The sequence below is a fragment of the Rattus norvegicus genome, chromosome 4, assembly GCF_036323735.1.
Source record: "Rattus norvegicus strain BN/NHsdMcwi chromosome 4, GRCr8, whole genome shotgun sequence".
Taxonomy (NCBI): domain Eukaryota; kingdom Metazoa; phylum Chordata; class Mammalia; order Rodentia; family Muridae; genus Rattus; species Rattus norvegicus.
The window spans coordinates 133,314,810-133,329,384 of NC_086022.1; the positions used below are offsets into that span (position 1 = coordinate 133,314,810).

General features: G+C 44.8%; 1 protein-coding gene across 23 annotated transcripts in view; it reads right to left on the reverse strand.

Annotated features, from left to right (window-relative positions):
- Positions 1-14,575, reverse strand: part of Foxp1 (forkhead box P1) — a 691,302-nt gene that overhangs the window by 197,464 nt on the left and 479,263 nt on the right. For 12 of the 23 annotated variants that reach the window (XM_063285823.1, XM_063285827.1, XM_063285826.1 and 9 more), the window contains one exon: positions 14,218-14,283. The exons of the other annotated variants lie outside the window; for them this stretch is intronic. In XM_063285823.1, coding sequence (XP_063141893.1) covers positions 14,218-14,283 — 66 coding nt within the window. The remainder of the gene's footprint in view (positions 1-14,217; positions 14,284-14,575) is intronic. 23 annotated transcript variants of the gene reach the window in all.

Here is a 14,575-nt window from a genome sequence, read left to right on the forward strand (position 1 = left end):
CACAGTGAACTGTCCCAGACTGCACAAGACAAAAACTCACCCTATGCGGTGGGAACCAGAGCTAGCTCTCTTTGGTGCCCTTACCTGCCTCCTTTCTGTGGCCCCTCTCCCTGCCCTGCTTCAGACTCTAGGGAGCACTCTCCTCTGACCCACGTTTTTACTGTGCAACATTCAGAAGCTAAGGACTTAACCCATTTGTTAAATAGACTTTATGCCAGTGACCCCAAGCGTTCTGTCTAATGTCACTGAGTGAATTAGAGGCACACCTAAGGCAAGAACATCAACCTTCCAATGTCCAACTATCCTTCATCCTACCAACATCATGAAATCTTTCTTCATTCCAGAACAAGCTGGGTAAAGACCTGGTGAAGCTGGGGGGCCTCAGGAAGCTCCTGATCTGGAGTGAAAGGCTAAGTCAAGTAGATTTTTTTTGAAACCATAAATGCAGGGATAGAGAGACAGCTCAGTGGCTAAGACGCTCACTGCCTTTCCGGTTTAGTTCCAGCACTCCAGTCCCAGGTGATTCAACCTCTTCTGACCTCCATAGTCTCCTGCAAGCAGAGGCCCATACAGGTAGGTGCTCAAAGTGCACATCTGCACATACACACAAACACAGGTAGACACACAGACCCACATCCACACAGATACCACACACACACACACACACACACACACACACACACACACACACACACAAGTAAAATAAACATTTAAAAATTGAGAACAGTAACTGCAGAGCCTGAATTATTAGGCTAATAACCTGAGGGACATGGTTCATCCTTCTGGACTAAATCTGAGTGACAGAGGCACTGAGGACAGGGTGGGCAAGGACCAAGAGTATGTACACTTGTCACTGCCCTCTCATGTTCCCCGAGCCTAAACTTTTCCCATAAGAGACAGGGAATGGAACAGAGAATCTTCATAAAAATAACACAACAGAAAATACCCCAAATTAAAACGACGACAGACACAGATGAGCTGGGAAGGTGACCTGGAAAAAAATACCCTGAACTCAAATAGGAAGATACAACGGGGGGCTTCTGACCTGCAGAAATTCAGGCGTGGATGAGGGATCGCCTTTCTCTTTCTATGTTTTCAGAGACGTGTAAAAGGCTGGGGAGATACCCGGAGAAGAGCAAGCAAAATAATGAAAGGGGTTGGAAACTGGCACCTTTGAGGACAGGTTAAAGGGTTATGACGGTTTGGCCTGACAGAGCCCTTAACAACTGCCTTCAAGTCCATGACGGTTCATACGAGGGAGATGCCAACAAGTTCTTTCCTCTAACCAGAGGAGGCAAGGGGAAACTGTTGTAAATGGCAACAGAGGCTGGCAAGCACCAAGAGAGTCCAGAGATTGAGGAGGTGGTTCTGAACATGCCAGCCTGCACGGAGAAGCCCACAGTGACCCTTCCCACTGCGGACTTTGCATGAATGATCCACTGTCTTTGATGATGACCAACCCTGAATGGAGAGGATGAGGTAGGGAAGAGACAAGCGGTCCTTCAGCAGCCCTTCTTAGAATATTTCAACTTCGGGTTCCCAAACTACAGTAAGGCTTTACCGATACGCCATTTCTGACATGTGGGGGGGGGGGCAGAAAACAAAAGTCAATGATCTAGCAAGACCCATGGGATGGTTTCGCCAAAGATGTTTATTTCAAAACGCAATAAAACAGACTGGACTCTCCCACTGACACAGCGAGTGGAGTCACAGTAAACACAAGCGCGGGAAGGCAGCCTGATTAACGTAATGATGCTCACAAGGGAAATTAGCCCAGTGCAGGAAAACACTCAGGCTCTGCCTTGCTAAATTACAGACTGAGGACAACTGTCACACACGCGTCCCTGAGTTCAGGCTGCACACACGGATTCTCTTCGCTTCCTTCAAGAAGAGGCATTTACTGCGGAAGGCTCAAGAACCAATAAAAAAGGTAATTTCACAATATCTCTACTGTGTCCCCAATCACCCAAAGGGCCGAAGGCGGCACTATTCCCACTACACTGTGCAGCGCTTGCCACCCGGCTGGTTTTCAATTGACACTGGTGTGTGTGTGTGTGTGTGTGTGTGTGTGTGTGTGTGTGTGTGTGTGTGTGTTTTCCTCAAACTGGGCCTATTGGAGCTTTCTCAGGAAAAGCAACTCCAAAGCAGGCTGATGATCTTTGCCGATGATCAAAAGCGGCAGAGGATTTGCTCTTGAAGGAAGGCGGCCTTCTCTCCAGCTCTAGGTGTAAGGAGAAATAGTAAATGCTAACTGTGACTGAATATGGAACAGGGGCAATTAGAATGTGGGAAACCTGCAGCAACGGCTTCTTTTGAATCTGTGATTCTGAAGAGCAAGTTTGTGTGCATGTATGTATGTGTGTGTGTGTATACATTGATCAGGGGCATACAGGTGCACATGCACATACACGTGTGGGGGCCACAGGACACTCTGGGGCATTTGATGGGTTGAATGAAATGCCCCCATATTCAGAATGCTCGGTCCTCAGTTGGTGGCTCTTTGGGGAGGATGAGGAGTCTGGCCTTGCTAGATGAAGCATTTCATTAGGCACAGGCTTTGAGGTTTCAAAAAAGCAGCTATTCTGAGTGTGTTCTCGCTGCTTCCTGTCTGTGGTTTGCGATGTGAGCTCTCAGCTGTTCCAGCCGCCATGTCTGTCACTTGCTGCCATAATTCCTGCCACGATGGACTTATTCCCTGGAGCCATATATCCCAAATAAACCTGTCCTTATATAAGCTGCCTTAGCATGGGGTGCTTCACACAGCAATAAAAAGTAACCAATACAGGTTGGATTCCTCATTGTTTTCTCCTTTGAGACAGGGTCTCTCATTGGCCTGGCATTAAACAATGCTGACTTGCCTTCGAGTTCCAGCGATCCACCTGTCCCTGCCTCCTTTATGCTGTAACCACAAGATAACATTGCCGTATCTTGGGTTTTTTGTTTGTTTGGTTGGTTTGGGGTTTTTTGGGGGCATTTTTTTTTTAAATTTTGTTTGTTTGGGGGCTTTTTGGTGGACTCTGGGACTCAAACTCAGGAACTCACAAGGGCAAGGCAGATGCTTCACTCTGATCAAGCCTTGCAGTGCCCTGATGCCTTGGCAAGCTTAAAAGAATCAGGCATAAAGCCAATATACATAACCCAAACACTGGGAAAGCTGAGGCTGGTGAATGATGAATTCAAGGCCAGCCTGGGCTATAGAGAGAAAAAAAAATATATGGTTGAAAAGTTAACAAAAATATCACCCCCAAAATTAATTAAATTAAAAAAAAATCACACATATGACCTTAGAATCAAAAACATGTCCCCCAATAAAGAATTACTCTTCAATGGGCATTAAGTAAAAACTTATTTCTATTTACCTACCAAAACCTACCTATCCTGATTGCTTAGTAGTAACTAACCACATCTTTCAAATTACATTTAAATTAATTACAACTGGATGAAGGTCGACTCCTTAACTCCTGGCCCTTACTACATTTTGAGTGCCGGTTGCCTCCCAGGCAGAGAGGACCATTCTCCCACTGTGTAGCCCTCCAACGGGCGGGCAGCTCTCCTCTAGAATATGTACACTGAAAAGAGGCTTGAGGGAAAATCCCCAGGAATGGAAACTAATCTACAATAGAGAGCATTGCCATAGCCACAGAGATATATTCTGACAAAAAACGTGCTGCTGGGTCGCTGACTGTGTGGGAGCCACACAGGACATTTGCACAAACTCACAAGCTTCAAGCACACGTGCTTGTGTACTGGTGTAGTAGTCTTAGGTGTCTGTCGCCATCAGCGGTCCATCAGTGATCAAAATTCCCCTACACACTCACCATGGACATTGAGCGTTGCCTGACTCAACTCAACACTAGGACAAATGGGGGGTGAGAAGCCGCTGAATCCTACAGCCATATGGAAGACTAAAGAGGAAGGTGACTGGGCTTAAGGAGTGTTATAGGGGACTCAATAGGTTATAAAGGGGCTGGGTGGACGGGACAGTGGTAAAGCACTTGCTGGTGAATCCCCAGTAGCCATATGAAGCCTGAATCCCTAGTCCACAATCCTAGTGCTTCTGTGGCAAGGACAAGCAGGAAAAGGCCTGGAAACTTACAGGTCAGCTACTTGGTTTATCAAGCAGCCCCAAACCAGACAAGACCCTGCCTCAAAACCAGGTGAAAGGTGAAAACTGACACACTGAACACATACCCACAGAACACCGATGTGCACACACAGACTGCGAAGACAGCTAGGAGAGCCCTTAGTTGAGAGCCATGAGAGAAACTGAGGCAGCTTCCAAGTCAGAGTAACTCAAAGGAATGTCCTGTTTATTTAAAAAGGAAGAACTGGCTTGGTAAAGATGAGTTTTATTTTTGGACCAATCAAGTAAAGCCTCTTCTATGGTGTTCGTTCAGATTCAAAAAGAATAATGACAGTCATGGCCGATTCAAGCCGACGCCAAACATACAGCCAAATGCTCCCTAAGTGCTTTTTAACCTGCCTTCAATCATCACTCGCAATTTTAAAATTCTGCTGAACAGGTAGCTACTCAGAATCAGAAAGTTAAACAACATTTACCATTAGCAAGCCATTATTTGGAAAGCTGAAACAATATACTAAATTACAGGGTATGAGAGATGCTTAGCTATCTGAAACTGGGCCAAAACACTAGGACAAACGCAACTAAATACTAGTCTGGAATTCCGATTAACCATGGCTTCTCACAGCCTTTGTCTCTCATGTCCCTTCTGGAATGGAGTTATCAATAGTGTCCTTTCAGAAATCCTGGTTCAGGTGAGAGGGAGCCAGGCACATTAAGGTGGCTGGTGTTAGAACAGTGTGAGATTAGGGAATGCCTGCCTGTGCCAGGTAAATATTGGGTTCCTTCTCTGTAGCAGGCACTTAGGGAGACAGCAGAGCACGGGATAAACAAGGTCTGCCTTTTGTTGGAATTCACTGCCAGTGATGAGAGGTACATCACAAGTGAATCCTCATAAGGTGACGCCATTCAGGATAAGCAGCACGGTGGCATGCTGGCTAGGATGGCGGAGTGTGCATGGGAGCAAAGGGAGGTGCCTCAGCTAGAACCATAAGGGCATACTCAGTCAGAGGAAACAGAGAGCCACAAGCTTCTGACAGCTGGCCATTGATCACTGATTGATTGATTGATCCATCCATCCATCCATCCATCAATCTATCTATTATCCATCCATCCATCCATCATCCATCATCCATCCATCCATCCATCCATCCATCCATCCTTACTTTTTTCCAACCTAATATTTGTATTAATTATTCGGGAATTTCACATCATGCACCCCAATCATACTCACTTCATACAAATTTTCTAATTCTCTTATTTTCTTTGAGCCTCTTGTCATCTCTTAATTTTTTTTCTCAAGGCCATCAAGCTATAAGGAATACGGGATGAGGGAGGGGAGAATTCCACTCTATCAGACAGCTTAGGAAGCAAGCATCTTCAGACTTACCCACTGCGCTCTTCAGTTGAGGGTAAAGAGCCCCCAAAGTCTCCTGTGGAAAACAATGCCTTTTAATCCACATTCTGCTATTCTTTAATTAGAGCCCCAGGATGGGGTCCGAGAGGAGACATTGTGAACTGAGGTTTCATACACAAGCAACTTCCACTTTGGGCAAAATCCTTCTGTTTTCATTTTCTTATCATTTCATAACCACTTCCTGGTGACACCCGTCACTTCTGTTCCACGTGGCATTGTTCTTTGGAGCATCCCCCATGTGTCCTTCTGTGTTAGGGCACACATCAACAGAGGAGAGAGAGAGAGAGAGAGAGAGAGAGAGAGAGAGAGAGAGAGGGAGGGAGGGAGGGAGGGAGGGAGGGAGGGAGAGAGAGAGAGAGAGAAAGAGAGAGAGAGAGAGAGGGAGGGAGGGAGGGAGGGGGAGAGAGAGAGAGAGAGAGAGAGAGGGAGGGAGGGAGGGAGGGAGGGAGGGAGAGAGAGAGAGAGAGAGAGAGAGAGAGAGAGAGAGAGAAGGTGGAAAATCCAAGTGGGTGTTCAAGCCAAGTTTATGGCCCTTCACACAGACTGAAACCCAAAAGAAGTACTTTTTAACTTAGAGGAAGAAGGAGGTACTAAACAGATGTTCCCCAGGCATGGCCAGGTGATGTCTTAAACAGTTCCTCCAGTGAAACACTGAGGATACAACAGTTTGTAGGCTAAATAGATGTTAAAATACTTGAAAGGACCGGATGAAGAAATCCACAGAAAACATCTTAAGGGTTCACTTCCTTTTTAGGAGCTTGGAGAGTGGGGGGCTTCATGGCTGCAACTCTTAGCCACTTACCCCTTAGCATCTGTTTCAGACATCTTGGAGCAGACAACCCCTGATTGGCCTATGACTCAGGTGGCTGAAACACCGGACAGACAGGCCAAGATCTACAGGAGCCTTCCTCTAGCAATGAAAAGTTGTGATTAACTCTGGTCGGACAACTGTTCAGGGCCAGTTTCCCAGCATCGTCAAGGATTCATGAATGGGGGTGGCCAACCGTGGGGTGCCCACGCTGAAACTCACTTTGTTTTCTCAGATTTCATAAGGAGTTGGGAAATGGTGGCAAACCTTTGCTTTCTGTTTAGCTCATCATTCAGATATGTAAAATTCCAAGTAACACGCGAAATATGTCAGTCTGGCAACAGAGGCCAGACAACAAAGAAAACAAGAGCGGCGGCAGCAACAACAGAAGCCAAAGCTCAAGGCCTGAAGCGGCAGAACCCGCCGAGGCCCCAGGCACTCTCATTCATAAGCAGTTTTTTCAAAATCTCACCAGAGAGGACACAAGAGTCCGGCAGCAACCCAGGGTCCCAAGAAGGAGCTGTGACTTCTCCCCAGTGGCCACGGGAAGATCAAGAGCCCAGTGACTGCCAGACCTGGCCTGTATCTGTCTGTAAAAATTCTCCCCAGAAGGAAGATAAACCTGCATCATCAGCTCAAACCCAAATATAGAAATCCTTTAGATCTGATTTAGAAACCAGGCACAGCTAGACTGGCTTGGTTCGATGGCTTATTTTCCATGTAGGGACCATACACACACCAAGATGCGACGTAGGAACCTAGATGCCTGAATATAAAGGGACGAAGGCATCATTTGCTCCACAGCAGATAACACACCTGACTTGGATCAGACAACAGTATCGGAAGATAAAACACCCAATGCTAACTCCCAAGAAAAACATCTCTAGAGTCAGCTCACAGCCTTGTAAGCCAAGGCTGCTTCACATGAAAAGGGGTGCAACATCTTAGGGACTTGTATTGTCTTCCCCAAAACAAATCTATTCACCATCTCCTTCTTATAATGAATTAAGGCTGAAACTTTGTCCCTTCCCTTGGAAACTAAGGGACAACATCATACAAGCTGGAGCAAAGGAATTTCCTCTGAACTTCAGTCTCAAAGGAGCCCCTTCCCCACTTAATTGTTTGCCTCTAAAATTCTCAGTAAATAAAATGATGGCGGTTACTAAGACCACTAAATGGATCTGTTTAGCCCTGCCCTAGCTGTCCCCAAATGCTAATCAGTCAAGGAGTATTCCAGGCATTCAAATGGAGAGTGAACTCCCATGAATTTTGGCAAAAATAATGGAAATGAGGACTGGAACAAAAATATCCAATAAAACACGTTCCCTTTCCTGAAAGGGAAGGGAAGGAAATAAAACACACCCTGAGAAGAAAATGATTTTATAAAACGTTACTAGGTGGAGCTTTTGCCAAATGAACAGGGAATGCCGCTCTTGGCTTTTGGGGAAAAAAAAATAGAAAAGAAGAAAATCAAAACCTGTTTCTCAGAACAGCTTCTCTGAGAGCATCAGTACCTCACACTTCCCTTAAAAAAAAAAAAATCAAGAACATTAAACTCATTTAAGCTTTATGTTCAGAAAATTAAGAAAGGAGGCCAATTCTGCCAAAAGGCATTTTTAATCATTTCAAATAAAAAATAACTAAGTCACAAAGGAGTAACCAGACATCTCACACATGGTAATAATTCCTTCAGAAGTAAGAGTGCTGGTTTCAACGTGTGAGATTCTCCTTGTAGTCCTTAGGTCACATACACCTTTCATAGGAGGGACTCTCTACAGAGACACTTTTTTTTTTTTTTTTTGACTTCTTGGTTACTCTTAAACTGTACCTTGCTTAAATGTGCCAAAGGGATGGCCCACGTGGGCCAAACTATAGAATCTGAAGGGGGTGAGGGGTGGAGAAACACCGATTTGAGCCAAATAAAACAGAAGGAGAAAAGTAAGAAATGCCTCTGCTAAAATAGTCTAGACATCACCCACCCCAGAGGCTCCAAGGAAACAGGCCCATGTGGCATGCAAGGAGTCACTTACAAATGTGTGCAAAATCCAGTCAAGGAACAAGGCTCCGCCTGTCAGTGGCTGCTGTGGCCGAAGAGGAGGCAGCACTTCATTGAGGAATTGGCTCTGTGTGGCTAGTAGTCAAAGAAGCAGCAGTATGTCTCAGTATCTGATCTCCATCCCCCACTGCATCAGAACAGAGACTGGACGGGGCTCAATGAGTCGCTGTCATGAGTCCCCCAAAGGGACTAAGTTAGAATGCCACTCAAACTCCAGAACCCAGCTACATCTCAGGAGAAGAACAACTCCACATGAATTTAAGAATGCCCAACACCTGGGCCCACCCTCCCTAAGTTGCCACATCTTAGGTACCACATACAGTGACATCTTCTAGGAAAATGGGGACACGGGGACAAGAACGCATGATACCCTGTCTCCCAGGAACTTAAAAATCTTATGGGAGGAAGAAACAAACAGAAAAGTGTCGACCTAAGCACGATGGTGACAAGATCCATTAGGGAGACCATCCTGGCGCCATGACTGGGTGACCCCAGGTGACCTGTCAGCAGCATCCATTTCTCCAGTGTTCACAGGCTTCAGGTCTTCAAACTCTTTCTGAACTCTGTATAATTAAACACCCAATCTGGCAATCCTTTTGAAAGGAACTCCCTGGGAATTTAGAAAAAGTTTAAACAATTTGTTTACATCTGTTTGGCCCATCTGTTTCACCAAAAAGTTTATTTTAATAGGTAGCAAGTCTTGGGAAAAGGCTCCCTTTGTGCTGGAGACCACTACTGACCTCTTACAGGCTCCAGCCCCCCAATCTTGCTCTCAATCTCCTTTGTAAACAGCACTCAAATAACAACTTTTTATGACAAATGTCCAACACCTCCAAGATGACAGCTGCAAAATAAACTCCAGGTTTACAACCAGGAAGTATTCTAATCACATAGAAAATCCTTAAAAACAAAACAAAAACAACAACAACAATAACAACAACAACAACATAATAAACCAAGCATGGCTCCCTTGCAAAAAAAGCCCCACACAAAGCATTCCCTTTCTTTGTGTTTGTGTGGATGTGTGTCTGTGGATGTGTTCCTGCCCGTTCCAAAGGAGATGTGTGCATTCCCATCATGCCCAGTGTTTTCCAGCCCCGTGATGCCCTCCCCTCACTTTTGATTGTGGAGATGATGGTGAGTGCACAGGGTATTTACTGATCCGGTTATCTTGTTCTGTGACAGGCAGAATCAATCAATCAGGAGGCCGGCTTTGCACTTACATATTCCAGGCACATCTCCGCACTTCAGGATAGGAGATCACAGTGTTAGCCAGCCAAATTTGATCAACAAATGCAGCTCCCCTGTGCCACGGCAATCTCCGATGAAGATGTTATTATGTGGGGCTGAGCAAAGTGATAAAGAGCACGGCGGAGCTCGGAGGAGCCCGGCTGGACCTTCCTGACAGCTTTTATATACCCAGGCGGAGAGGTCTCCTTCTTCTAGGATTATAAAAGTTCCCCTGATTTGAAGAAAATCACAGTGTACGCACACAGGCGACCCTCGAACACTGCATTTTCCCAGCTAAAATGGAAAGCCTCCAGGAAGACACAGCATACACGGGTGTAACAAGAAACCCTTTGCCAGGGAGGTCACGAATTAAAGTATTGGAAAGCTCGCATGACACTTGGTCGCTGTTTGTTGCTGGGCATGAGCTATTTGTAAGAGAAAAATAAGGATAATTTTCTCACTTAATACATAATTTGGTTAACACCAGGGCTGGGACAGAGTGTGTAAGTCATGTCAATACTTTAAGTGGCTCTCCAAAGGGTCTGAGAAAACCTCTCACTGAGGGACCAGCTCACTATCGCCCTGCAGTAATTTTACATTATTTAATCCCAAATCTCATCTTTTGGATTCTACCTTCCTCTTGCATTTTTAAATCTTTAATGGGTGCCTTTGGCGGTCCATGGGTACAATGATTAGATATCTGCATAGAGAAATTGAAAAATTAATCATCGTTTCCATTTTATATTTTTGTATTACACCAAGAATTACTTACTTAGAGCGCTAACTTCTACACTCTGGCGAGCGAGATGCACCTTTTCTGCTGAGAAGGCATTCAGCTGAAGCATGTCCACACAGAGCCGGGGAACAACTGGAGGTTATGCTCTGAGATTTGTGCTCAGGCTTCTCAACCCAAATTTCATCTCCAATCATTGTCATTAAAATACATGTATTGGTGGAGTGGTTTTTTTTTTTTTTCACATGTGGCCCAAACACCAGGGCTGGGGGTGGGGGTTTGGGGAGGGGGGAGGAAGCACCTTGAACTGATCGTGGGAATGGTGCTAACATTGTTTAGTGTCCTTCTATGCATTTTCCTACTTGAATTACAGCATTTCACAACTCTATGCAAAATATGATATGCTATCCACATGCAGCTTATTATAGAAACTGATGTGCGCACTAACATGACCTTCACCTAAATACCTTTCCCACCACAACGAAAACCTTAAGGAAACCCAAGTCGGCTACAGCATCGTACCATCGAACTGCTAAATCTATTAACTTTGTTTTTCCTTTCCTTTTCTTCTTTTCTCACTATTATTAAACTGGAAAGAAAAAAAAATTCAGCTGGAAACTTGTGTCTCTCTGGTTCCCTTGTCATCATGTAATAAGCATGAGAAATATATGTGCAACGGCCAAATGGCCGGTACACAAAACACCCACTCTAAGTGACGTACTGTTTTCCATACCACTCAGACAAAATCAAAACAACAGACCTGCTGCAAACAAAAACAAACTAACATTTCCCATCAGCATTCCAGACAGAGAGAAGTTACAGGAAAAGAGGCTGGGAAAGGAACCAGAAAAAAACAGTCTTCGTCCCTCCACTCTGAGGAGACAAACAGTGCCGGCTTCAGAACGTTTAATGACTGATAATAAGTTCTGAAAAACTACTTTTTTTTTCCTTCTCATTTTAGGCAAAGTTTTACATGGTTTAAAGCCATGCATGCTTAAGTTAGAAACAAGGGGTCTACGTTAAAATACTACTAATGATAATAAAGGAAATTAAGATCTTGGGTGGAAGACTGGAACCAGGGTAACCCTGTGACATAATGAACTCTTCCACTGAGGAAACTAGGGGCAAGGTCCGGAACTCAGTGGGAGAAAGTGAAGAGAGTTTCTGTCTATCCTTCTGCCACATTCCTGTGACTTTACTAAGATGCCGGTTACCCAGATGTTAGGGGATTCTGATATAAACTGAGGCAGCGCAGTGAATGTCGACAGCTGCACAGAACTATTCATCGACTCAGTTTCCAGGGTCCCCATCCCAGTGGATGCTTGTCAGCTGCGCTGTGGCTAACACAGTTCCTGTGTTTGCCAGGCAGTAAATGGACGCCTCTGCCCTCGCGTCATCTAAACAACTCCGTTAACATTTGCCCCCGAGCGTCTCTCTCTTTGTCCAGCTCCTGTCTGCTAACAGATGTCATCCAAGCCTAATCAAGCATGAAATGGTCATAAATATTTCTTTCTGGTAGATTTCACATTCACATTTCATGCAGGGACATGATATTTTTCTGCTACCTCCAGGGAGAGCCTAATGCAAAAACCAGTTACTTACACTGTAGCCTTGTTCTCCTGTAGTAAAATGCAGACCGTGTTCTCAGTTCAAAGACATAAAAAGGCAAAGACTTTATCTCCTGTCTTTTGTTTAACTGAACCTTTCTCTTTGCCTGTCACTCCCCCCCCCCCCCCCCCCCCCCCCCGCACATCTTCATCTTTCAGTTTACCCTTACCCGGTACAAATGCTCCTTTGTGCTTGAGGAAATATACAAGATCTGAAAAGAGACTATGTCTAACCTGCCTCGGGAACTTCGGGTTTTCAAAATTAGACGTCTTAATGACTGGCCAGATACCCATTTCAAGCGAGATGCTCTCTTTAAAAACAAGAGGGGAATGATACGTTCTTTACCTTTTTTTCTCCTTTTGTGTATAATTTCACAACCACCTTCCTCACAGTTCGTTAAAACAATGGGACGCATTCGATGTATGAATTTATGGATTATGTCAATAAGAAATCCAATAAGAAAAGGTAAATCGTAAGACAGGCCCTGTTTCCAAAGCTTAAACTTTGATCGGGGGTGAGGGGAGATACTCCTCGCCTTCTTCTGCATCCTTAACGTGATAAGGAATCAGTAATCGGCAGGCTCATATTTGTCTTCAAGGAAACTTAGTAAATAATGAGTCCTCATCTAAAATAAAACTATCCTAATAATACTTTCGGGGCCATATGTCTGTGTTTCTCTTTCCTATTGCTTTGTCAAAACAAAGATCTTATACTGCTATTTAAAGTGAACTACAGACACTCGGTGGTATACATCACAACAATGAGGCCCCCCCCCCAAGCCCACCCCATACTCCGTTGGGCCTAATATTTGATTACTGCTAGTCAAATCAAGCTTTCAGGCAAATAATCTCCATTTTGAAAGTTAATGAGATATGGTCATGTCGATAACAGCTTGCAGAAACTTTTTATTTTAATTCCTGCAGGCTGTGCTGGCCTCTTTTCCAGCAACGACTGTATGAACGAGTCAAATTTGCCAACATGGCTTATGGAGACAAGTGCACACTAATTAAAAATACCCACTGGTATCATAATTTAAATACCATGAAAATAAACTGTGAAAGTCGCTCAGATCCCATCTTGGGGTTTCCTGGGAGTGCACTGCTTCGACTCTGAGATGTTTTATTGCTGGTGGATTCTTAGCTGAAAGCTGTTTTTTGCATCATTGAGGAATTGGGGATTTTGATGTAATTATACAATTTGTGTTAATATTTGTTTCACATAAGCTGTTGAGGGGCCTCTCGGAAAGGCCACGCGGAGTGAGAAAACGGGACTGCGGTGGCGAGCACCACGTTCTTTCCTTCGATTCCATCCACCTCCAGCTTCCGTGCAGGGTGTCTACAGTGAATTCTCTCAACTGGAGCCAGGAGGAATTTGAAGTGAAAACAGGGTTGCAGTGTTTGCTGTTCCAGCCTCCTACTTCTTCACACCTGCCTTTTCTCCCCTTTCCTTGCCAAAGAAGGAAAAGATAAGCTTTGCCTGTCTACCCATATTCAACCATAAAACCTTGACATTCCTTTACCAGCCATCCACGCGTCCCTCTGTCCAACCAAAAACACATGCCACGCTGTTGGTGTTTTAACTTTATCTAAAGAATTTCGGGTAAAGCCTTCTAATATCTGACAAATGTACATTCTGTATCAGGTGAGAAGTTGGCACATCAGGGGTTAAAGCTACGTGAGAGGTTAAATATGCAATTATGGTTGACTAAAGCCAGAGAGACATGGAGATAAATAGAAGAAATGAAGTCCCCAGGTTCCATTCAGAAGCCTCCATCACATTCCTACCAGGCAGAAACTCTTTAAGTACCATTTTCAGATGTTAAATCACCGTCCGTGATGCACATCTTCCTGCTATTCCTGGGGGAGCAATATCAGAAGAGCGCCTGCTAACAAATGTGATCCGGTAAACAGGCATTTTTCCTCCTGTTGTTAGTGCCTTTGTATTCCCACTCCCAGCCCTGTCATCCGTGCCTTCTCCCCGCTTTGAAGTGAAAGGGCTGAATGGCTGGTGTCATCCTTTACCCATAGCGTGCACCGAGATTATAAATAAGAAATAAAAGTGGCTCGCAGTACACTGCCTTTGCGTCATCACGTGGCCTTGCCCCTTACTGCCTACCGCCCTCCATGCCCTGCAACCTGCACCTAATTCAAACCTCCTTTCCCAGGTCCTTACAGAGGGAGAGGTGGGCTGGGACATGTGTGTACAGGGCGGTGAAAAGGTGTGTGTACCTACATAAGGCCAGGGTCTTGGTGTGGGTTGTAAAGTTAGCTTTTTCTTTCCATACCCCTGTCTCAAGGATGTCCTTCAGGCCTTGAGTCTGGAAAGGGGACCGGTCTTCATTTACATTTTTCTGTTGACAAACAGAGACCATGAATATTAATTATTCTGAAGTTTATTTGCAGAAAAGGCACTTTCTAATCCTTATCAATTATTTATCAAAATTCTCCCCCACCTAATAATCTCATTAACATTATTATACTAAGGCCAACAGCAAATATGCCTTTGATAAGTTACAGTCCCAGCAGTTTCCCTTCCTGTCAAGCGTCATGTAGCCTCCTGTGCATCACAGCGTGGGCCCCAGCTTCCATGGTCAGGACTTGCTCGGCCATGCCTCACTGTGCCCACAGAAGTAAATTCAAGCT